At 38.8% G+C, this 23284-nt stretch overlaps 1 protein-coding gene across 5 annotated transcripts in view; it reads right to left on the reverse strand.

The window, feature by feature from the left end:
* The window catches only part of TPK1 (thiamin pyrophosphokinase 1), a 384981-nt gene that overhangs the window by 202456 nt on the left and 159241 nt on the right, over positions 1 to 23284 (reverse strand). For all 5 annotated transcript variants that reach the window (XR_011566131.1, XM_019959243.2, XM_019959244.2 and 2 more), the window contains exon 5: positions 7048 to 7120. Coding sequence is in view for 4 of the 5 variants with exons in the window: in XM_019959243.2 (XP_019814802.1) it covers positions 7048 to 7120 (73 nt within the window). In the remaining variant the exon portion in view is untranslated. The remainder of the gene's footprint in view (positions 1 to 7047; positions 7121 to 23284) is intronic.

Genomic DNA, 23284 nt, shown 5'->3' on the forward strand with positions numbered 1-23284 from the left:
ATTTTGAGCATTACCTTGCTAGTGTGTGAGATGAGTGCAATTGTGCAGTAGTTTGAGCATTCTTTGGCATTGCCTTTGAGATTGGAATGAAAACTGACCTTTTCCAGTCCTGTGGTCACTGCTGAGTTTTCCAAATTTGCTGGCATATTGAGTGCACAAATCTTTTAGGATTTGAAATAGCTCATTTGGAACTCTATCACCTCCACTAGCTTTGTTCGTAGTGATGCTTCCTAAGGTCCACTTGACTTCACATTCCAGGATGCCTGGCTCTAGGTGAGTGATCACACCATTGTGATTATCTGGGTCATGAAGATCTTTTTTATACAGTTCTTCTGTGTATTCTTGCCACCTCTTCTTAATATCTTCTGCTTCTGTTAGGTCCCTACCATTTCTGTCTTTTATTGAGCCCATCTTTGCATGAAATGTTCCCTTAGTGTCTCTAATTTTTGAAGAGATCTCTAGTCTTTCACATTCTATTATTTTCCTCTATTTCTTTGCACTGATCACTGAGGAAGGCTTTCTTATCTCTTGCACTTATATCTCTGCACTGATCACTGAGGAAGGCTGTGCACTGTCACCTGCTTATTTAGCATATAAGGAGTACATCATGAAAAATGCCAGGCTGTATGAATTATAAGTTGGAATCAAGATTGTTGGGAGAAATACCAACAACCTCAGATATGCAAAAAAAAATATCTCCCAGCAGTCCCGTGGACAGCAAAGAGAACAAACCAGTCAATCCTAAAGGAAATCAACCTTGAATATTCATTGGAAGGACTGATGTTGAAGCTGAACCTTCAATATTTTGGCTACCTGATGCAAAGAGCCAACTCATCGGAAAAGACCCTGATGCTGAGAAAAATTGAAGGAAGGAGGAGAAGGGGACAACAGAGGATGAGATGGTCAGATGTCATCACCGACTCAATGGACATGAGTTTGAGCAAGCTCCGGGAAATGGTACAGGACAGGGAAGCCTGGCATGCTGCAGTCCAGGGGGTTGCAAAGAGTTGGACATGACTGAGCAACTGAACAAGAGATATGCAGATGATACCACTTTAATGGCTGAAAGTGAAGAGGAACTAAAGAGCCTCTTGATGAGGATGAAAGAGGAGACTGAAAAAACTGGCTTAAAACTCAAATTCAAAACTTAAAATTAAAAAAATGAAAACCATGGCATATGGTCCCATCACTTCATGACAAATAGATGGGGAAAAAGTAGAAACAGTGACAGATTTTATTTTCTTGGGCTCCAAAATCACTGTGGATGGTGACCGCGGCCATCAAATAAAAGACACTTGCTGCTTGGAAGAAAAGTTATGACAAACCTAGACAGCATACTGAAAAGTAGAGATAGCACTTTGCTGAGAAAGGTCCATATAGTCAAAGCTACAGTTTTTCCGTAAGTCATGTACAGACATGAGAGTTGGATCAAAAGAAGTCTGAGCAGCAAAGAATTGATACTTTTGAATTGTGATGCTGGATAAGACTCTTGAGACTCCCTTGGGCAGCAAGGAGACTAAACCAGTCCAAAACATTCATCAGAAGGACTGATGCTAAAGCCAAAGCTCCAATACTTTGGCCACCGGATACAAAGAGCCAGCTCACTGGAAAAGACCCTGATGCCGGGAAAGACTGAGAGCAGGATAAGGGGACGGCAAGGATAACATGGTTGGATGGCATCACCGACTCAATGAATATGAGCGTGAACAAACTCTAGGAGGCTGTGAAGGACAGGGAAGCCTGGCGTGCTGAAGTTCATGGGTCTGCAAAGAGTCTGACGTGACTTAGCGACTAAAGGACAAAACCAACATAATTTAATAACCTATTGGTTTGTTTGGTCACTCTTTGTGTAGCCCAACTATTGCAGTTCTACTCTTGCCACCCCAAAATTGGGGGTGAAAGACACTGCCATGATGGAAATGTGAAGAGAAAGCATCCGATTCTCACACTGACTATCATTGCTTTGCTGGCATTCTTTCCTGGGGATGTTAATTACCTTGTGCAAGAAACAACAATCCTGTCCAACAGACCAAATATGTAAGCTGTTGAAAAGTAGTGGTAGGCACTGAATCCTAGTTTTCACAAAATTCTTTTCATAAAAAAAAAAAAAAGGACACTCATCCAAAAGCTGTCTCTAATTCTATCATTTTCCTAAAGTCTTTTAAGTTTTTTCAGCCTGAGCTTCCACATCATAAAATTTAGCTAAATAACACAGTTCAATGTCTATTACATTTTAAACTATTTTACATTTTTATCATTATATTTATAACCTATTATTATCTTCTATCCTACACATCTACATTTATGGAAAAACAATTTATTCTGTGACTCTTTAAGACATTAAATACTGCAACTAGTTCCTAAACATTCTAAGTTTAAGGAAGCATGCTTTAAAATCCCATTCCTATATCCAGTAAAAACCCCAAAGACTATACAACAATGAAAGAATATCAGAAGTTACATGAGATATTACAGTTTCTTCAAAAGGTCTCAGGAAACTGAAACACATGAGGGCATGATTGATGGAATAATTAAAAAGACTGAAGTGGGTGATTTTAGCCTTGAATCAAGGAAACACTGACTGACTCAGAAAGTGAAAGATATAAAGTAAAATAAAATATCAAGGGGAAAATCTGTAAGAGACATTCCTCATTCTGAGTTCGTATTAGTGAACCAGGCAGAGAAGAACTAAGACAAATGGGCAAAAGGGGAAACACAAAGATGTCACAGCTATCTGAAAAGGAGGCTTTATGGAATAAATTAAGAATGGCATACCATATGCCTTGGGAAGTGGACGGCAATCAGTTGGTCAACTGCAATCATATCATATCTATATGCTTAATATTAAAACTATCAGCATGGAAAAACACATGGACAGTGACAAGTCACACTGCTACTTATTTGAAATTTCAGATTATGCTTTGGCATGGATCCAGTGGTACACCATGGCTTCACTAAAATGCAGTTTTCAAACTGCTGCATGTTAACAAGAGGCATAATTGTACATCCTAGTTCTTATCCCGTGGACCATATGGAATTAAGCGGTGGATGAGAGCTTTCCCCCTTGCTTGTCCAAAACCCAAAGGAATAAATAATTTAAGGGTTATATACATAAAGACTAATGATTAAGTGGTTGGGATGTAACCTAACTCGAAGAAGGTTATGCATATAAAGATCTAATCAAAGAAAATTTGCTACTGGTTATGTTTTCCTCTTTCTTCTTACATAAAAGTGAAAAGTTTGCTTTTCATGGACTGTAGCCCACCAGGCTCCTCTCTCCCTGGAATTCTCCAGGCAAGAATACTAGAGTGGGGTGCAATGCCCTTCTCCAGGGAATCTTCTAGACTGTGAGATCCATCCAGGGTCTCCTGCATTGCAGGCAGATTCTTTACCATCTGAGGCATCAGGTTACATATTACCAATTAAATACTAAGAATGCACTGTGATGATATGAAAATATTTTTCTCACTGCCTAACAATCCAGCTTTATCAGTACTAAGTCAGATGATCCTTGCCTACTGATATTAAAACCCTTGTGCAGCCTTTTTACATACTTACCAGGGTTAATCTGTATGACTAACAACATCTGGCAGAAGAGACAGGAAGATGATATATCACTGATGAAATCAAGTTATAAAAAAGACCATGATTTCTGTTTTGGCAAGCTCTCTTGCATGTATGTTTTCTTCCCCACCCCACCTCTTTTCCTGGAAAGCCGTCTGCCATGATGTGAGCAGCCCACTGGCAAGGAGCTGACACCTCCAACCAAGAGCCAGTGAGAAATAACAGCCAGTAAAACCAACAACCAGAGCAATAATCGCGGAAACAATTTCTGTAGCCCCAAGGGAGCCTTGAGATGCCTGAAAAACCAGGCTTTGTTATAACTTCATGAGAAACCTTGAACCAGAACCACCCTATTGTTAAATATTTGACTCTCATATGTCTTACCAAGAGACTCTGAGAGAGAAACACTGTTTGCTGTATTTTTTTTTTAAATTGGAGATAATTGCTTAACAATGTTGTGTTGGCTTCTGCCATACAACCCTCCCTCTTTAGCTGCCCCGACCCTATCCCACCCCTCCAGGCCATCACAGAGCACAAGGCACCAGCTCCCTGTGCTCTACAGCAGTTGCCCATTAGTTGCCTGTTTTACATATGGTAACAAATACGTTTCAATGCTACTCTCTCAATTCGTCCTGCCCTCTCCTTCCCCTCGCCATGTCCAGAGTCTGTTCTCTATGTCTGCATCTCTATTTCTGCCCTGCAAATAGGTTCATCAGCACCATTTTTCTAGATTCCATATATATGTTATAAATAATATACAATATTTGCTTTTCTCTTTTTGACTCACTTCACTCTGTGTAACAGGCTCTAGGTTCATCCACCTCACTAGAACTGACTCAAATGCGTTCCTTTTTAAGGCTAATTATTTGCTATTTTAAGCTGTTAAATTTCAGGACAATTTATTACGTAGTAATAACTAGTGAATACAAATGGCAAGAACTGGGATATACTCTTTAGAAGCTGACAAACCAATCACTTGATATTTTAGTGTTTTCAGAAGTTTATCATGCAAACCAATTTTAAAGTCAAATGAATCAATGCTGGCTACAAATCTGCTTCATGCTTTAAACAAAAATTTAGCATTTTAAATTTCTTTTTTATTTTACTTTCCACAATAGAGCCTCAGTGTTACCTTCATTGAAGATCCAGACAAGGTACCAAAAAAAAAAAGTGTATGAAAGTGGAAATAACCTCCATTCACTTGTAAAAGAGCAAGTGTTTCAGTTGGAGATAATGGCTTACATGAATTATGTGTAACACTGCATTAACTTGTTGTCATTACCATCATTATTAAACACAGCCAAGCATTCACCATGTGCTCTAGAGGGCACATGAGCTTCTACAAGACGTCATGGGCACCCTGTAGGAACACACCCAAGGAATTCAAAAGCAATGGATTCTCATCTATACATGAAGGGGGGAAAAAAAAAAACTTGATTGTACTCCATCAACTTACATGTATGCAATGTAGGAATTAGAAGGTTCAGTTAATCTTCCTTTTCGAACTAAACCTTAACAAATATAAATGACTTTTGGTGTTTAAAATCAAAAGTGATGCAGGAAATGCAAGAGAAATTCATCTGAAGGTATTAACTCAAAATCTTCCTTTACCCCTGAGCCATTCAAAAACAAAAAACCCTGGCTTCCCAGTCTTTCCAGCTATGTCCTTATCCTCTGCAAGAACTATCAGACTGACACTTGCAGTTCTGGCAAGCCTGAAGCATAAGAGTGGGTGGCGGGCGGGGGGTTTGGGGGGGAGCGGAGGGGAGGGGAGAAATGGAAGGAGAGACAGAGAGAGAGAGAGAGAGAGAGAGAGAAAGAACAGACACATCTGGCCAGATCTTCAACTGGTTTCTGAGTCTGCCTGTCCCTGCCTCTCCTGCTGTTTCTTCTGTTCCTGCAGATATGATTAATGTCTATGAATTGGCAAAACTCTGGTTTGTAAGCAAGGCTGAGGGCTTTCCGTCCCAACGAGGTTGAGGTATGGAGTTAATGAGAAGTGAGACTGTGGGGAATGAACAGAAACATGCCAATGTTAAAGTAATTGAGCATGAATATCAAACACTGACTTGGGAACAGTCTTCATTTGCTGACGGGAAGTCTGATCAGCTGCCGGGTGGATGGCGTGGGTACACAGATCTGCATTCATTGCTGGCCTCAGAATTTCCATCACAACAGCCTACACTTTATAACCCTGGTACCTTGTTTCCTCACCTAGATTCCTATTTCCCTTTTCTTCTCGTTCTTTGGTTCTTTTTCCCTCCCCGGCCTCACTCTCTTGCTCCTCCTTTACTTCCATCCTACAAATGCTTTCTTCTTTCTTGTTTATGAATTTATCTCCTCTATCCTCAAGCCTCACAAAGAATTTAAAGCTTCTCTCAATAATTGCTTTTTCTTTAAAATATGCATAATTTACTAATGCCAGTTCAGAATAACACAGATGATGGTGTTGTGGCTAGAAGAATTGCTGATGCTATAATTTTCATTTTAAAAACCTTGCATTGTCCTCTAAAGCCAGTGAAAGCTTGAATTATTAATTAGTATAAGACACTACTCTGTCTTCTATCAGTCTCAAATAGTTTACTTGTATGTTCTTAAGTGGCAAAGATCTTTGCAAGATTTGCACAATAGTGACAAAATGAACACCTTAATAAGCTCTACATTATTACTAATTTCAAGTTTTAATGAAGAGTTATTCAGAAGAGCAATAATAGTTTTAAAAAACTAAATATTAGTTTTAAAAAAACTAAATATTAAAAAAAAAAAAAACCCTTTGGTTCTAAAATTCTGTGGTTGTTGCTGTGTAGTTGCTAAGATGTGCCTGACTCTTTTGCAACCCCATGGAATTTTCCAGCCAAGGATACAGGAGAAGGTTGCCATTTCCTCCTCCAGGGGATCTTCCTAACCCAGGGATGGAACCCAAGTCTCTTATATCTCCTGCTTTGGCATGTGGATTCTTTACCACTGAGCCACCAGGGAAGTCCTCTAAAATTCTAGGAATGCACCATAAGGCATTTTTACAAAAATTCATTTACAAAGATTTTTTTTTTCACTAACAATACAAATGGACAAAATTTAAATGTACATCAGTTGGAAACTGTTTAAGTAAAATACAGTACCACTCATTAAGTGAAATTTAAAATGATGTGTGAAAAATACATAACTAATGAAAATGTAGACAACACAGTATACTTTTAATGAATCAAAAGCTGTAAATTCATTTAATATATACATGCTTAGAAGACTAAGCATTAATGCTTATCTGATGGCCACAGACTCTAAGATTGTGTTTCTACTTGTCACTTTCTAAATTTCCATTTGAACCTATAGGATAACTGCTAGAAAGAATACGTAAGTAACAAAGTAACTAAAAAAAATGAGTTTCTCAATCCCTGCACATACACCAAGGAAAACTGATAAAAAAAAAAAGGAAAAGCAATCACATAAGAAAAGACCTTAAATATAAAAGTGTTAATGGTTTACCTTAATAGCGTAGTGTTCTCTAACTTCAGGCCTAATAGAATCAAAGTCTCCACTGATGAATTCAGGCAGAAAGCTGAAAGAAAGAGTTTCAAAAGAGTAAGTCAATTATTTAAGACTATTTAGTAGCTAACCTTTAAAATTATGATTATAAGAACCAGAGAGAGAGCTAAGGTACTCAAAAGGAAAAAGAAACAGTCTATTTTCAGAGTGAATGGGATGTTATATCTTATGCACTTAATTTTCACTTAGAAAGACTGAGGGGAATTCCAGGTACTCAAATAATGTGTCAATTTAGTCTCACTATCAGTCAATATTTATCTTGCTTAAAAAAACAGATTAAGATTAAAGAAGATTACTGCTTTAACAAAAGCTCCCAGTTCAAAACCCTAGCACAAGGACTCGTATTCTCTGCATAGTACTTTCTACAAATAGACAAAACTTTGACATTTTACCTTCACATCAGTTCAAAACTTTCAACAGATTCTAACAGAACAAATGATAATGAGGATGAGGCATTTTTGTAGCACATAAATCAGTTCAAAAACATTTTCCAAATAGCCTGCTGACGTATTTCTAGAAATAGGAGTCTTCTAGTTTCGTCTGCAATACCACAAAGATCACAGTTACTAAATAGGAGAGGATTCTCCAAATGGATGTCACAATTACCTTTTTTCTCTTCCCTACCATTTTCAGAACTCTTTTAGGAAAACCTCCCTTACTGTATCTACATAAGCCATCCTTTTCTATTATAAGACATCTGTATGACCTGGAAGAATTTCGTCCCACTAAAAATACCTAACTGTGGAGAAATAAAAACATCCCTGGACTTCTCAGTACTCCTGCCAAACGCCCTAGCTTCTGAGCTTCAAACGTATATATGAGATAAAGAAGAGAATGCTTGCTTTCATGTCTTGCAGAAATATTCTGCTCTTCACAAACCAACCATAAAAACTAGATGCAGCTTTTTACCCCATTAATTGCTTTGATTCAAAATCCTAATCTAACTTCTGTTATGTCTTCTCAAGATGGCCAAATTATTACAGAAAGAAATAAGTCTCTAGAGACTGAATATTACTGCCGGCTGTTATAAGTCAAAAAGAGGTAAAGCCCAGAACCTAGAGATATCCCTGGGTCACAAAAGACAAGACACAGGGAGAAAGACATCTTTCTGCTGGAGAGATTTCACTGATATAAAAATGGGCTGGGGTTAAGATTCAGGCCCATAAAATGTCCCCAGAGAGCCTTTCAAGAAGGGAGAAGCACCGCTGCCACCACCCCACTTAACAGTTGAGAGAAAATCTCATTTTCTCGTCTTTCAGATATGAATATGCGGCTATTCTCACAGGACCACTGATCTGTAGCTGCATGAGTCAAGGGTTTATAAAAACTAGAGAACAGAACTCTGACTCAGAACACCTCATGTACACATTCAGGATAATATTCATAAAGAGGAGTATTTAAAAACCCATCACTGACCTTGTTCTTTTGTAAGATGATTTTAAGTTCTTAACCCAATTGATGTGCTGCAGTCCATGGGGTCACAAAGAGTTACCAATGACTTAGTGACTGAACAACCACCACCGAACTGGAACTTAATTCTTAGGCCAACTCTGTCCATGCTGGACCAACTCTTCTTTGAGCTATTCCTCTTCTTAGGGCTAAACAGTTAAGAGGAAGTCCTTCCATAGAGTTCTGTACCACAACACTGCATAGTTTTGTCTTTTCATTAAACATTAACACTTACGTATTAAAATTTTCAATCAATTGATTTCAGAACTGTTCACTGAACATCAAACCATGTGCAGAAGCAATAGTTCACTCAGAATAAGGTAAAACTGGGAAGTAAAACACCTAGGTTTTTAAATTACCTTGCCTGGTTTGAACATTTTCCTACAAACTCTTCTTCTCAAGATGTCCCTACCATAGTTATCTATGATTTTCAATTTCATTTTATACACATTTAGATAACTCCCTTCCTGATAACTTACTTAGGACTAAAAAAATAGACCATTAGTTTGTATCACTTCTTTTTCCTGTTGCAAAATTTCATTCATTTTCAAAGCTTCTTCCAAATGCCTCCACCTACCACCATTTAACTATAAAAGCGTTAGTCGCTCAGTCACGTACAACTCTTTGCAACCCAATGGACCAAAGACCACCTGGCTCCTTTGTCCATGGAATTCTCCAAACAAGAATACTGGAGTGGGTAGCCATTCCCTTCTTCAGGGGATCTTGCCAACCCAGGAATCAAACCCGCATCTCCTGCATTGCAGGTGGATTCTTTACCATTTGAGCCACCAAGGAAGCCCCCATTCAACCATACACAAATTAAAACACATATGGACCACAGACTATTCATACTTCCTATGGTCTGAATGTGTATGTCCCCCTCCAATTAATATGTTGAAACCCTAATACCTAAATGATGTTCTTAGGAGGTTATTAGTTTAAAATGGTGGTGCTTTCATGCATATATGAGTGCCCATAGAAGAGAAACCCCAGAAAGCTCTCTTCCCCTTCCCATCATTTGAGGACACAGTAAGAAGACAGCCCTCTATAAAACAGGGAGCAGACCTCCCCATGCAGTGCCTCCGCTGGCACTCTGAACTTGAACTTCCCACCCTCCAGAACTGGGAGAAGTGTTTGTTATTTATAAGCCATCCAGTCTATGGTATTCTGTTAGAGCAACTTAAAAGTATTGAGATATTGCTGGAAAGGATAAAAGGAATCGGCCCTCCAATACCACCACTGTCCTCTTAAAGAACTGAAATCTAAGAAGTCAAGTGAATTTGGCCAATACTTCACCATGTAGAGAAGCCATTTAAACTTAGGACTCTGGTTCTGTGCAGTCCAAATCATGTAACTTTCTAATAAGGCTGACTCTACCTTCCTCTACAAAGTTTAGCCCCTCGGATATCTAGAATCAATTTGGCAATTTCCAAATACTATATTTTTTGACAGTAAATAAAAATGAAAAATAAAGACTAATAAATGTAGTCAACTGAACACCTATCCCATTAGGATACATCATCTTAAAGAGTATTAGATCTTTTTCTTACTCTATGATTAATGAAGGAAAGCAATCATGCAAATTCACTTTTATAATCTTGCAAAATATTAACAGGAAAGCAAAATTATATAGATAAAAAATAAGTTCAGTAAACATTTAATATAATCTTCTCCAATGTAACATAGATGCTTTAAAAAATGCATGAGGATGCATATTTCTAAGATGACTCATGGCAAAAGTACACCTGGTTTACATGCCGATATGGCTAAAATAATTATAACTTATTCTGATATAATATACTAGTTTTTGCAACTTCCTGAAATGTGCCTTCATACATTGCAATTAAAAGCCCATGTAACACTGTCTGAGGCATCTGTGGCCAAGCACCTGAGTACTCTGAAGAGGTACTTATTGCGGATGACACTTCACAGATGTAAAGGAACTACACTGTGATATAAAAGACAGTGTACACAAAAGATAATTTTCAGGAACTATTTGGGAACTGACTTCAGAGAGCAAGTAAGTGATGAATGGCAAATGGGTTTGTCTTGTTACATACAGCATTCAAGCAGACCTCTCCTTGGTATCCTCAAATCTACCAGCACTGACTCACAGTATTAAGATCCATCCCATGTAATAATTGGGAGGAGGCTGCTACATGACGAAAACATACCTAGTCATGGTGTGTTAGAATACAACTGTCTTTCAGAAAACTTTTTCTGATACCAGTAAAGAAGGCTATCCCTCCACAGAGGCTTCTCTGCTCCCAAGGAACATACAACCACTCCCCTTCTATAGCAATGAATCTCTTACTTTCCATTTCATTACAAGCAATTTCTGTAAATGTCTTTTAGCTTCTACTAGACTAAGCTCTTGGGGCAGGAGCTCTCTGATTGACCTTGGTATTGCTCAAAGCACCAAGTACACAGATGCTGATAATAACATCATAATGTGAGAAGGCAAAGGAGGAGAAGCAGGGGGGTTGGGGTATGAAAAGAGGAAGTAGGAGGGAAACGCAGAAAAAGGAGGAGGGCCAGGGGAAAGATGGCAGGGGCAAAAAGAGGAATGCAAAGAATTAGGGGAAAGGAGGGAAGAAGTGGAGAAGGAGAGGTGGGGAGAAAATGGTAAAAAGGGAAGAGAAAGGCCAGAAGAGGAACAAAAGGGAAGGAGAAGAGTGGAAAAGCACCAGGGAAGACTTTTAACATAAAGTTACTAGGATGTCCGCTCCCTAATTCTCAGCTTGTCCACAATATTTAACTTTTCTGAGCTTCATTTCACCTTATGTAAAATGAGGATAATTCGGAGTGCTTGTGAGGATTAAGAGTTAATATATGTAAAGCACTTAGAAAATGCCTGGCACTCAGTAAGCAGAACTTAAGCCATTCAGTTAAAATAAAATTTATTACCAGAGAAGCTAACTCACTTGCTCGAGGTTAGAAGGCTAATAAGAGCTAGAACCAAATTTCACACCCAGGCGGCACCATCTTTATTCTCTAACAGCCATGTCTACAGCCTTCCAGACACACGCATTTACAAATGGAATAAACGTTTCTTATGGAGAAAGTTCTCTACATAACTGCATTATCCTCCTGCTGATTTTATTAATCAGTGTTAATTTGGGCAACGTGTATATATGATAGAAGTAGCACTGAGACAGAAGAAAAGAAGGATTTGTGCTCCTTGCTATAGAAAGGATAGGATCTTGATTAAAGAAATACATTAGGAGGAGAAATTTTGAAAATAGTGTTGAAAAAGAAGAGGGCTCCAGATACAAGAAAAAAAAAAATGGTACCCCGTCTAAAGACACAGGAATTGATCATTCAAAGATCTGAGCTAATATTCTCTGCAAAACTGCCTAACTTAATAGCAAAGAAAAAAACCCAAGGGTGATCTAAAAAACAAAGTAAAATGGTACTGCGTTTTGACTGTGTTTATAGATGCCATGTTTTATTAAGTCTCTAATAGTATGAAAGATATTTAAATATGGATGGTCCCTGACTTACAATGGTTCAACTTAAGACTTTTTGACTTTACAGTGGTGTGACAGCAACAAGCACACAGTAGAAATGAGACCTCAAGTTTTGAATTTTAATCTCCTCCCTAGCTAGTGATATGAGGTACAATACATACTCTCTCAAAGAAGTTGGGCGGAGCCAGGCAGCCACAAGATCACAGGGGTGAGCGACCGACACAAGCAAATCCATCCTGTTTTTCATTTTCAGTACAGGACTCAATAAATTATGAGAGGCACTCAACACTTTATAATAAAATAGACGTTGTATTAGATGATTTTGCCCAACTCTAGGTTAATATAAGTGTTCTCCTCCTTTCTGAACTGAAGGATTACTTTGCCTGGCAAAGGAAAAACTTCCTTGCTACACTTCCATTAGAATATGCAATTTTACTTCTCCCAAAATCCTGGCCCTTATTTGAAATCTGTCCTACTTGTACATCCAACCGGAGCTGCATGGTAATGAAGTAGCAGGGTGAGTGCCCAGTTATTCCATACCATAAGCTACCAATCCCTAGGAATGCTCTACTTATGCTTCTAGGTTTGTGATTTATTTTAATGAATAGAGAAGCGGTAAAGAGAGGCACAATTCCGAAATCATATGAGACTGCTTGAAAGTACATTTCATTCTAGGCAGTAAACACACAAACAAATGAATATTCAACTCTGTAACTGAGCACTCTAACCCAAAATACACAATGTAAATTTGATGGATCAGCCCATGACAGGGGAATTAACCTCTCACTGTAACCACTTGGAGAATCAGAAAAAATATGAGAAACAATGGTATTCAGACAGTGGAAAGCAGGCAGCTCAGCCCAGTGACTGCTGAAAAATGGGAAACAAATAAGATGAGCCCTCTTATTCCTCAGCCTTCTTCCTGGAGGCAGTTTCTAGCTTAGACCACAATGAGGGAAAACTCAGAGACCCGCAGCCTAACGAGAGGAGACCAAGATTAATTTTAAGGAAAGCTGAAGAGCTAGAAAAGGTAGAAAATGGAACCATAGGGGAAAGATAGCTCCAGAAACCTTCATTCCTGGTGAAAATGCTATGAAGACTCTTGAAATGACAATAAATGATTTTATCAACTAAGTTTATCAACATAAACTTAGTTGATAAAGTAGTAGAAGGGTTTGAGAGGACTGCCTCCAATTTTGCAAGATGCTCTCAGTCAGTTCAGTTGCTTAGTCGTGTCCGACTCTTTGCGACTGCATGGACCACAGCATGCCAGGCTTCCCTGTCCATCACCAACTCCCGGAGCTTGCTCAAACTCATGTCCATTGCGTCAGTGATGCCATCCAACCATCTCATCCTCTGTCAACCCGTTCTCCTGCCCTCAATCGTTCCCAGCATCAGGGTCTTTTCTGAGTCAATTCTTAGCATCAGGTAGCCAAAGTACTGGAGTTTCAGCTTCACCATCAGTCCTTTCAATGAATATTCAGGACTGATTTCCTTTAGGATGGACTGGTTGGATCTCCTTGCAGTCCAAGGGACTCTTGAGAGTCTTCTCCAACACCACAGTTCAAAAGCATCAATTCTTCAGTGCTCAGCTTTCTTTATAGTCCAACTCTCACATCCATACATGACTACTGGAAAAACCACAGCTTTGCCTAGATGGACTTTTGTTGGCAAAGTAATGTCTCTGCTTTTTAATATGCTATCTAGGTTGGTCATAACTTTCCTTCCAAGGAGTAAGTGTCTTTTAATTTCATGGCTGCAGTCACCATCTGCAGTGATCTGGAGCCCCAGAAAATAGTCCCTCGCTGTTTCCATTGTTTCCCCATCTATTTAAGAGCATCCATAAGCAAGATGCTCTACTGTGGGTAAGACGCTGTCAAACAGCACTGTATGCTACGAAGAAATTGTTCAAGAAAGGAAGAGTGCACTGATGTGTCCAACTTCATGGTCATCTCATTTTAGGAAATGGCCACAGTCACGCCAGTCTGCAGCGACCACCATGCTCATCAATCAGCAGTCGTCGTCACGAGGCAAGACCCCTCCACAAGCAAAAAGACTGAGTCACTGATGGCCTAGATGATGGCCAGCAATTCTTAGCAAAAAAATTAAAAAATTATTTAAGGTATATATATTGTATTTTAAGAGCTTCAGTGGTGGGTCAGTGGTAACGAATCTGCCTACAATGCAGGAGATCCAAGTTCAATCCATGGACTGGGAAAATCCCCTGGAGTAGGGAATGACTACCCACTCCAGTATTCCTGCCTGGAGAACTCCATGGACAGAGGAGTCTGGTGGGCTACAGTCCATGGGGTCTCAAAGAGCCAGACATGACTGAGCGACCAACACAAACACATTGTATTTTAAGACATAATGCTATTGCACACTTAACAGACTACATACAGTAACTGCATACAGACTACACACATAACTTTCATACACGCTGGGAAATCAAGAAATCCATGCAACTTGCTTTATTATAATATTTGCTCTATTGTAATGGTCTGGAACCTAAATTATGTATCTCTGAGGTATGCCTGTGTTTATAGTAGGTATGTACAGTCTTTCTCAACTGCACATGGAATATTCTTCACAATGGACCATATTCTAGGCCACGGTCCATCATTTTTTTTTTCCCTTAAGGACCCAGTCACCATTTTAGCTTCTGTGGGCTCTAATGTCTGTGTCGCAACTATTTAACTCTGTCATGATACAAGAAAGTGGCTGCAGAAAATAGGGAAGCAGTAGTATGGCACTGCTACGTTCCAGTAAGTGTCACTTACAGGCGGCGGGCCTGCAGCCTGCAGTCTGCCAACTCCCGCTCTGGGCCGAAAGTAAGACTCAACAGATTTAACAGGATTGAAATCATACAAAGTGTATTCCATGACACATAATATTCTCTTTTCTCACTTGCTCAAAGTCATCAATTATAAATCAGTACTACCTGGAATGAAGTGTGACCACAAAGAGAATAAACTATTTGAGGCTCTAAAACCTCCATTTATATATACACAATAAAACTCTATTAAATAAATTCAATCATATGCCATTAAAGTAGGCTATGGATTTCAATTTTTCTAGATATATTTTATCCTACTTACTATTCACACTAACAAACTGCCCCACTAAATTACATAAGTTTGAATTGTATTTAACATTTATTTATATACACATAATGCAAATATAATCAATTCAATTTTATAATATTTTATAGTTCAGGCACACCTCAAATACTGAAACATATATATTTTAGAAATTAATTTTCTCATTGACAAATGTATAATTTCAAGTGTGAATCAGGACGCAAAATGTTACAGATATTATTCTTTAAATTAACATTTAACAGCAACTTTATAAATCACATATTTAATAAAAAAGCGTAATATTTAGTGTAACATTTGGTAATAAGACACTACTACAATTATACCAAGCATATATTAGAAGGTCACTTCAGAAATCATTTCACTGCCTCCCCAGCTGGCAGTTTCATGTTGTATATGCATGCAGGTGCTGAAAATGTGATGTCAGAGGCTTTCGTGACACGTGGGAATACATTTCCTCCACACAAAGGATGAACTGGGTCTGCCTCTGTGGCTCTGCAGGATTTTCAAAGCTCAGAAAACTACATAACCTATCAGTAGTTTCAGGAATGAGATTATTTCCATTCCAAAGAACCAGTTTACATGTTTAATTAATGACCTGTCTGCTGCTGCTGCTAAGTCGCTTCAGTCGTGTCCGACTCTGTGCGACCCCATAGAGGATGAGACATAAAAAAATAAATAAATTCAACAGCAAAATCTAAGGTAAAAAGATTTTAGAAGGGAAGTAGTTTTAAAATTTAATACCAACTCTATGCCCAAAATGTATTGCTTCCTTTGCTATAGAAAGAGTTGACGAAAGATGAAAACGCTAAGAAATGAGGATCACAGAAGTAAAATTTACACAATATTTACACTAAAAACATGAGAACCAAAGAGTATGCACACACTGAATCACATAAAATACATCATCAAAGATAATAAACAAGTCATTAAAATAAAGTTTTATATATTACATACAATGTGGCAAGTTTTCTCTAAGATGAATAATGTGTCAAGACCTAAATAAGAGTTTTTGTGAAAAGATGGTTTATTCTACTACATCATATTTATACAGTGAGTTTCCAGAAAACAAAATTTATAATATAAACTACACTTAAGCACACAGCCTCTTGTCATTTAATTCACTTTCATCATTCTTGCAAGATGCTATTCTTAAAAGACTCATTATCAAAATTCAGGATAGAAATGAGGTTTGGGGAGAAGAGATAAGGAGACTGGGTCACCATTTGCTGCTGCTGCTGCTGCTGCTGCTGCTAGGTCGCTTCAGTGGTGTCCGACTCTGTGTGACTCCATAGACGGCCTCCCACCAGGCTCCTCTGTCCTGGGATTCTCCAGGCAAGAACACTGGAGTGGGTTGCCATTTCCTTCTCCAATGCATAAAAGTGAAAGTGAAGTTTCTCAGTCTTGTCTGACTCTTAGCGACCTCATGGACTGCAGCCTACCAGGCTCCTCTGTCCATGGGATTTTCCAGGCAACAGTACTGGAGTGCGGTGCCATTGCCTTCTCTGGGGTCACCGTTTAGGCAGGGCTAATTGCTGCTCAACTATACAAATGGCAAGAAGAGTGATTCAGTGTGGAACTCTCTAACAAGGCACTGCATTTGACTGACTAGCCATTAAGACATCTGTAAAAATGGTTCAGTCCATCTTTTGAAACACTTCTCTCAACATTCTCCAAAAACAGAAAACCATTTTAATTTTGAAAGACTAAACGAAAGATTCAAGCCTCAGAAATTTGGTTTCACCTTTTTTCTAACTGGAGGACAACTACTTTACAACATTGGGGTGGTTTTTCCATACACCAACATGAAATGGCCACAGGCATACCTGTGTCCCCTCCCTCCTGAACCCCCCTCCCCCCTCCCTTCCTACCCCTTCCTTCCAGGTTGTCAGAGAGCACCAGCTTTGGGTTCCCCGCATCATACGTCAAATTCCCACTGGCTATCTATTTTACACTTGGTAATTTATATGTTTCAACATTATTCTCTCAAATCGTCCCACCCTCTCCTTCTCCCACTGAGTCCAAAAGTCTGTTCTTTATGTCTGTGTCTCCTTTGAGGCCCTGCACATAGGCTCATTTTTACCATCTTTCTAGATTTCATATATATATTAATTAATATATGATATCTGTCTTTCTCTTTCTGACTTACTTCACTCTGTATAACAGGCTCTAGGTTCATCAGTTAATTAGAACTGATTTAAATGCATTCCTTTTTATAGCTGAGTAATATTCCATTGTGTATATGTACCACAACTTCCTGATTCATTCTTAATACCCTCCATGAAGACAAAATAATAAGAACCAGATATTTAGACGGGTGGAGTTTGAGATTACAGAATACTTCAGTGCCCAAGTTCAGCTCTAAGTTGTAAATGCAGAGAGAGTGCTGAGGAGAGGTGAGAGGTAAAATTATACACTTGTGAGTCTTCCATACATGAGGTACTTAATTCAACTTGTCAAAGATTCATTCATTATCTACAATGTGTGCCATGCTGCAGATACCAAAGTTAACACAGATCCAAACAGCCTAAAGTCTAAATCTGGATACTACAGAAGACAATCACTGGCATTACAAGTCAAGCACAGAATACTCCAGAAGAATACAGATGTGCCAGACTGGGGGAAGCTGGCCAGTTGGAGAAAGGGAAGTCGAGACTTGGTAACAGCTGATCCTTCAGGAAAAGCTATAAATGAAGGAGATTATCACAAGAAGATGAGAGATAAAAATAATGCCTGCATTCAGGCAACAAAAAAAGAAAAGTAGACACAGTGGTAAAAGGAAAGCTAGGACGTGGGGGAAAAGCATGTGCACATATACCACGAAACCGTTTCTCAGATGGCAGCCAATCTTCCAGTCACATGTGGCCAATGGTGTTATAATCTCCAAAGCACAGGAAAATGACTTAGTGCCTCTTTCAGCTCCAGAAAAGAACACTGCACACGATATACAATATAAGTTGTGCAAGTAAATATTTCCTCCAATTCTTAGTATAAGGTCACTTACCCCTTCTGCCCTTTTCTGTAATTACTTCTTATACAAAAGTGGTGAGGAGAAGAAGAAATGAGAGAGGTTATTTGAATAGAAAGTAAGGTATGTGATTATTTTCCTAAAAGGCAGGAGTGGTGATGGTGCAGAGCAGGGCCAGAAAATGCTATGTATATGGAGGGGACTCATGCTAAGGTTGGCACCCCACTCCAGTACTCTTGCCTGAAAAATCCCATGGACGGAGGAGCCTGGTAGGTTGCAGTCCATGGGGTCGCTAAGAGTCCGACATGACTGATCGACTTCACTTTCTCTTTTCACTTTCATGCATTGGAGAAGGAAATGGCAACCCACTCCAGTGTTCTTGCCTAGAGAATCCCAGGGAGAGGGAAGCCTGGTGGGCTGCTGTCTATGGGGTCACACAAAGTCGGACACGACTGAAGTGACTTAACATAGCATAGCATAGCATAGCATGCTAAGGTTAACATAATGTAGAATGGAAGGTTTCATCTTGTCTTGTTCACAAACGTGAAAAAGCCCCAAAGCATATACATAGGTTAATGCCAATTCTTCACCTTAACAAATATAAAAGGGTAGCTCACTGAGAGTGAATTACTTTGTATAATTTATTTGCTTGACTCTCTGTGATTCAGTGGAGATATAATACACAGAATTCAATAAATACAGCTAGTAATAAATGCCATGAGGGTCACTAATAGGTTGTCTGCTCCTCCCAAGTTTTCCAAAACCAAGTATAATAAGCTGCCTAGCTAACCATTCTGCTAAAATAAGTGTGTTTAATTCTTATTCTTCCTTCTTCCTCACAGCATCCTCCATAGCAGGGATTAAACCCGACTTAAGAAAATGACAGAAGAATTTAAGACGTACGCTGACCTGCTAAAGTAAATGCTGCATTTACTATCCCTGCGAGTTTCTGTTTGTACGTTGCTGCTTCTACCCATCATATACGGATGTGTGAACCATTATCCTAAAAGACAGGGACTAGAGCCCAGGAAGATCTCTATAGCATTTAATAACGACTTCTGTCTTCAAGGAATCTGAAAGAATTAATAATCTGATGATAATGGCTTAGGTTTAGGTCACCTTGAAATTGTAAAATCATTAGACAATTAATACCTAATAAAATGAATACCTAAAGAATATCTAACAAAATGGCTTCCTGGGTGGCTCAGTGGTAAAGAATCCATCTGCTAATGCAGGAGCTGCAAGAGATGCGGGTTCGATCCCTGGGTCTACTTTTCCGTTCTCCTTATCACTGGCAGTGTACTTTATATTTTCATTATTTATCTGACATTTGAAACATGAAGTTCTTTGAAACATGAAGTTTCGAAGAAGACAGGCATTTTGTTGCCTGCTGCATCCCAAGTTCCTACAATGATCTCTTTCATGTGGAATGACAGCATAATTCAAAATACGCTAAAAGAGCAATTGAACATAATTTCCTGCATTATACAGCAACAAATTAACAAAGCTGACCAGCATGGAGAGTAATGTATATGATCTTGTATCACTGGTAAATGTGAAGATAAGCACAAATTCTGGAAACCAAACTGTCAAGGATTAAGTTTTTTTTAATATGTAACTTTTGACCTCATATATTAATTCCTAGGAATCTATTTTAAGTGCCAGCAACTCACCACAAAGTTTTACTCATCAGAGTTATAAAAAGTTATGAACAACATACATTCCTAATATATAGAGAATGGTAGATAAATAAGAATGCAACAAGTAAATTTTATATTTCATGACATAATAGATTTATAATACTATGGTAATAAAAGAGATATAAAAATTGCTATTTTTATTACATATGGACACACACACACACACATATATACACACACAACAAGAGAAACAAAAAGAAAATTGGAAACTGACAAGGGCGCATAAAAATATAGATCATTTCAGGTTATTTTTATCTTTCACTTTGCATATGCCTGTATTCTTCAAGTTCATTATAATAAACTTGAATTACATCTGTAAGTGGGAGGATAAGTTAGGATTAGAGAGGAGGTCCCTTTAAGAAAAACAAAAAGGAATATATGAAGTTAAAAACAAAAAACACAATGTAAATACTAAATAGTTCAGATTTGATTCATTTAGACTAACTTGTATTATTATTACGGAGAAGGCAATGGCACCCCACTCCAGGACTCTTGTTTGGAAAATCCCATAGACGGAGGAGCCTGGTGGGCTTCAGTCCATGGGGTCGAGAAAAGTTGGACACGACTGAGCCACTTTCCTTTCACTTTTCACTTTCCTGCATTGGAGAAGGAAATGGCAACCCACTCCAGTGTTCTTGCCTGGAGAAATCCCAGGGACAGTGGAGACTGGTTGGCTGCTGTCTATGGGGTTGCATAGAGTCGGACACGACTGAAGCGACTTAGCAGCAGCAGCAGCAGCAGCATTGTTATTATCTGTAAATATGATTAGTTTTAAAAGCACTTGAATACAGTTTTGTTTAAAACTGAACAAATAAAGACATTTTTTTAGATTTCTGCTATATGAATTGACTAAAATCTCTGGTTTTGGTAACTTCTGTGACCTGTATCCTAACATGATTCCATCCTATTAAAAGCATTAGAATGGGTCAGAGCAGGGCATGACCATCACTGCTTTCTCCCACCATACCAGAAGTATTGTTCAACTGCCACACAGAGGAAATTCACTACGAACGCCCTATTACTGGTAATAGGGATCACCAGGCCACATCATTATATGAGAATATTCTATCTGCTTACTGACGTAATGTTAAGATGACAGAAACTATAGTTGTTTATCTTGTTCCTAGCACATGGAACTGCTCTCTAGTCACTAATAACCTACTAATTTACAGCCTAGCAGGAAAAAATTTGAATACACACTAGAGGCCGCTAGTGACAAATAAGTGAATTCTGAATGAAGGAAAAAACATGATCACAGCTGTACAAAGAAAACAGCATTCTAAGTTTCTGAGTTTCAGTTGTCTTTTTAAATACCATGTGTCAAGTCAGAAAACATTTTTTCCTGGTTATAAATTTGTCAGTATTTTTTAATAAAGGAATACATCTCAGGAAACTTCATATTAAAAAAAGACAAACCAAGGAAATTGTTTAAAAATTCTACAATTGTATTCTTAAGGCAAAACTGTGCTTTCAAATAATGAAACCCTTTTGAATATTATCAAAAATAAAAAAAAAAAGGACTATTCTCTTACTCTCATGGACTATAAAGTCCAAAGAATTCTCCAGGCCAGAATACTGGAGTGAGTAGTCTTTCCCTTCTCTAGGGGATCTTCCCAACCCAGGGTTCGAACCCAGGTCTCTGGTATTACAGGCAGATTCTTTACCAGCTAAGCCACAAGAGAAGCGCTCTCTCTTACTGAACCATCACAAGATCCAGATCAGGTGAAGAAATCCCTATACTGTATAATGTAGTTTGATTTGGTAATATTTCATTAAGAGGAACACTTTTTTTCAAACAAAGGGTATGGTACCTTAAATTACTGCCCCCCCCCAACCAGGAAAATTATTAATCATAAGAGTGGGATTTAAAAGTTTACAGAGAAAAAATGTATGCTATCATGGAAAAAGGAAGAGAGTTTGAGAAAAACATCTACTTCTGCTTTATTGACTATGCCAAAGCCTTTGACTGTGTGGATCACAATAAACTGTGGAAAATTCTGAAAGAGATGGGAATACCAGACCACCTGACGTGCCTCTTGAGAAACCTATATGCAGGTCAGGCAGCAACAGTTAGAACTGGACATTGAACAACAACTGGTTCCAAATAGGAAAAGGAGTACGTCAAGACTATATATTGTCACCCTACTTATTTAATTTCTATGCAGAGTACATCATGAGGAACGCTGGGCTGGAGGACACAAGCTGGAATCAAGATTTCCAGAAGAAATATCAATAACCTCAGATATGCAGGTGACACCATCCTTATGGCAGAAAGTGAAGAGGAACTAAAGAGCTTCTTGATGAAAGTAAAAGAGGAGAGTGAAAAAGTTGGATTAAAGCTCAACATTCAGAAAACGAAATTCATGGCATCTGGTCCCATCACTTCATGGCAAATAGATGGGGAAACAGTGCAAACAATGTCAGACTTTATTTTGGGGGGCTCCAAAATCACCACAGATGCTGACTGCAGCCATGAAATTAAAAGACGCTTACTCCTTGGAAGAAAAGTTATGACCAACCTAGATAGCATATTCAAAAGCAGAGACATTACTTTGGCAACAAATGTCCGTCTAGTCAAGGCTATGGTTTTTCCAGTGGTCATGTATGGATGTGAGAGTTGGACTGTGAAGAAGGCTGAGCGCCGAAGAATTGATGCTTTTGAACTATGGTGTTGGAGAAGACTCTTGAGAGTCCCTTGAACTGCAAGGAAATCCAACCAGTCCATTCTAAAGGAGATCAGTCCTGGGTGTTCTTTGGAAGGACTGATGCTAAAGCTGAAACTCCAATACTTTGGCCACCTCATGCAAAGAGTTGACTCATTGGAAAAGACTCTGATGCTGGGAGGGATTGGGGGCAGGAGGAGAAGGGGACGACAGAGGATGAGATGGCTGGAAGGCATCACCGACTCGATGGAAATGAATTTGAGTGAACGGGAGATAGTGATGCAAAGGGAGGCCTGGCGTGCTGTGATTCATGGGGTCGCAGAGAGTTGGACACGACTGAGTGACTAAACTGAACTGAACTGAACATGAAGTCAACGAAAATGCACAGAGTCCTCTGACTAACAGGTTTTTATAAAACTAAGGAAGTGTAAAACACACTTCTAAAATTTGGCAAGAATGTTATTAAATTTCTTTAAATACATGAGAAGTATTTTTATTACACGCTCATGTTGTTGTTCGGTCGCTAACATGTTCAACTATTTGCAATGCCATGGACTGTAGCATGCCAGGTTTCCATGTCCTTCACTACATGACAGGTAACCATTTAGTTCACTGTCATTAAGAGTGGGAAGAATAAAAACTTATCTCATACCTAGGGACAGTTTACATAACAATAAATAGCATGGGAGGTACACTTGGAGTGGGAAGTATGAGAGATTGGTAGAGACCATTCGGTGTTTCAGGGCATGATGGCAGCCAAAGGAAGATGCTGTGGATGGAAATGCTTGGCTTGGTTTCTATCTGCATTTGGCTACCCCACCCAAACTTA

This window comes from Bos indicus, chromosome 4 (assembly GCF_029378745.1).
Source record: "Bos indicus isolate NIAB-ARS_2022 breed Sahiwal x Tharparkar chromosome 4, NIAB-ARS_B.indTharparkar_mat_pri_1.0, whole genome shotgun sequence".
NCBI classification, from domain to species: Eukaryota; Metazoa; Chordata; class Mammalia; order Artiodactyla; family Bovidae; genus Bos; species Bos indicus.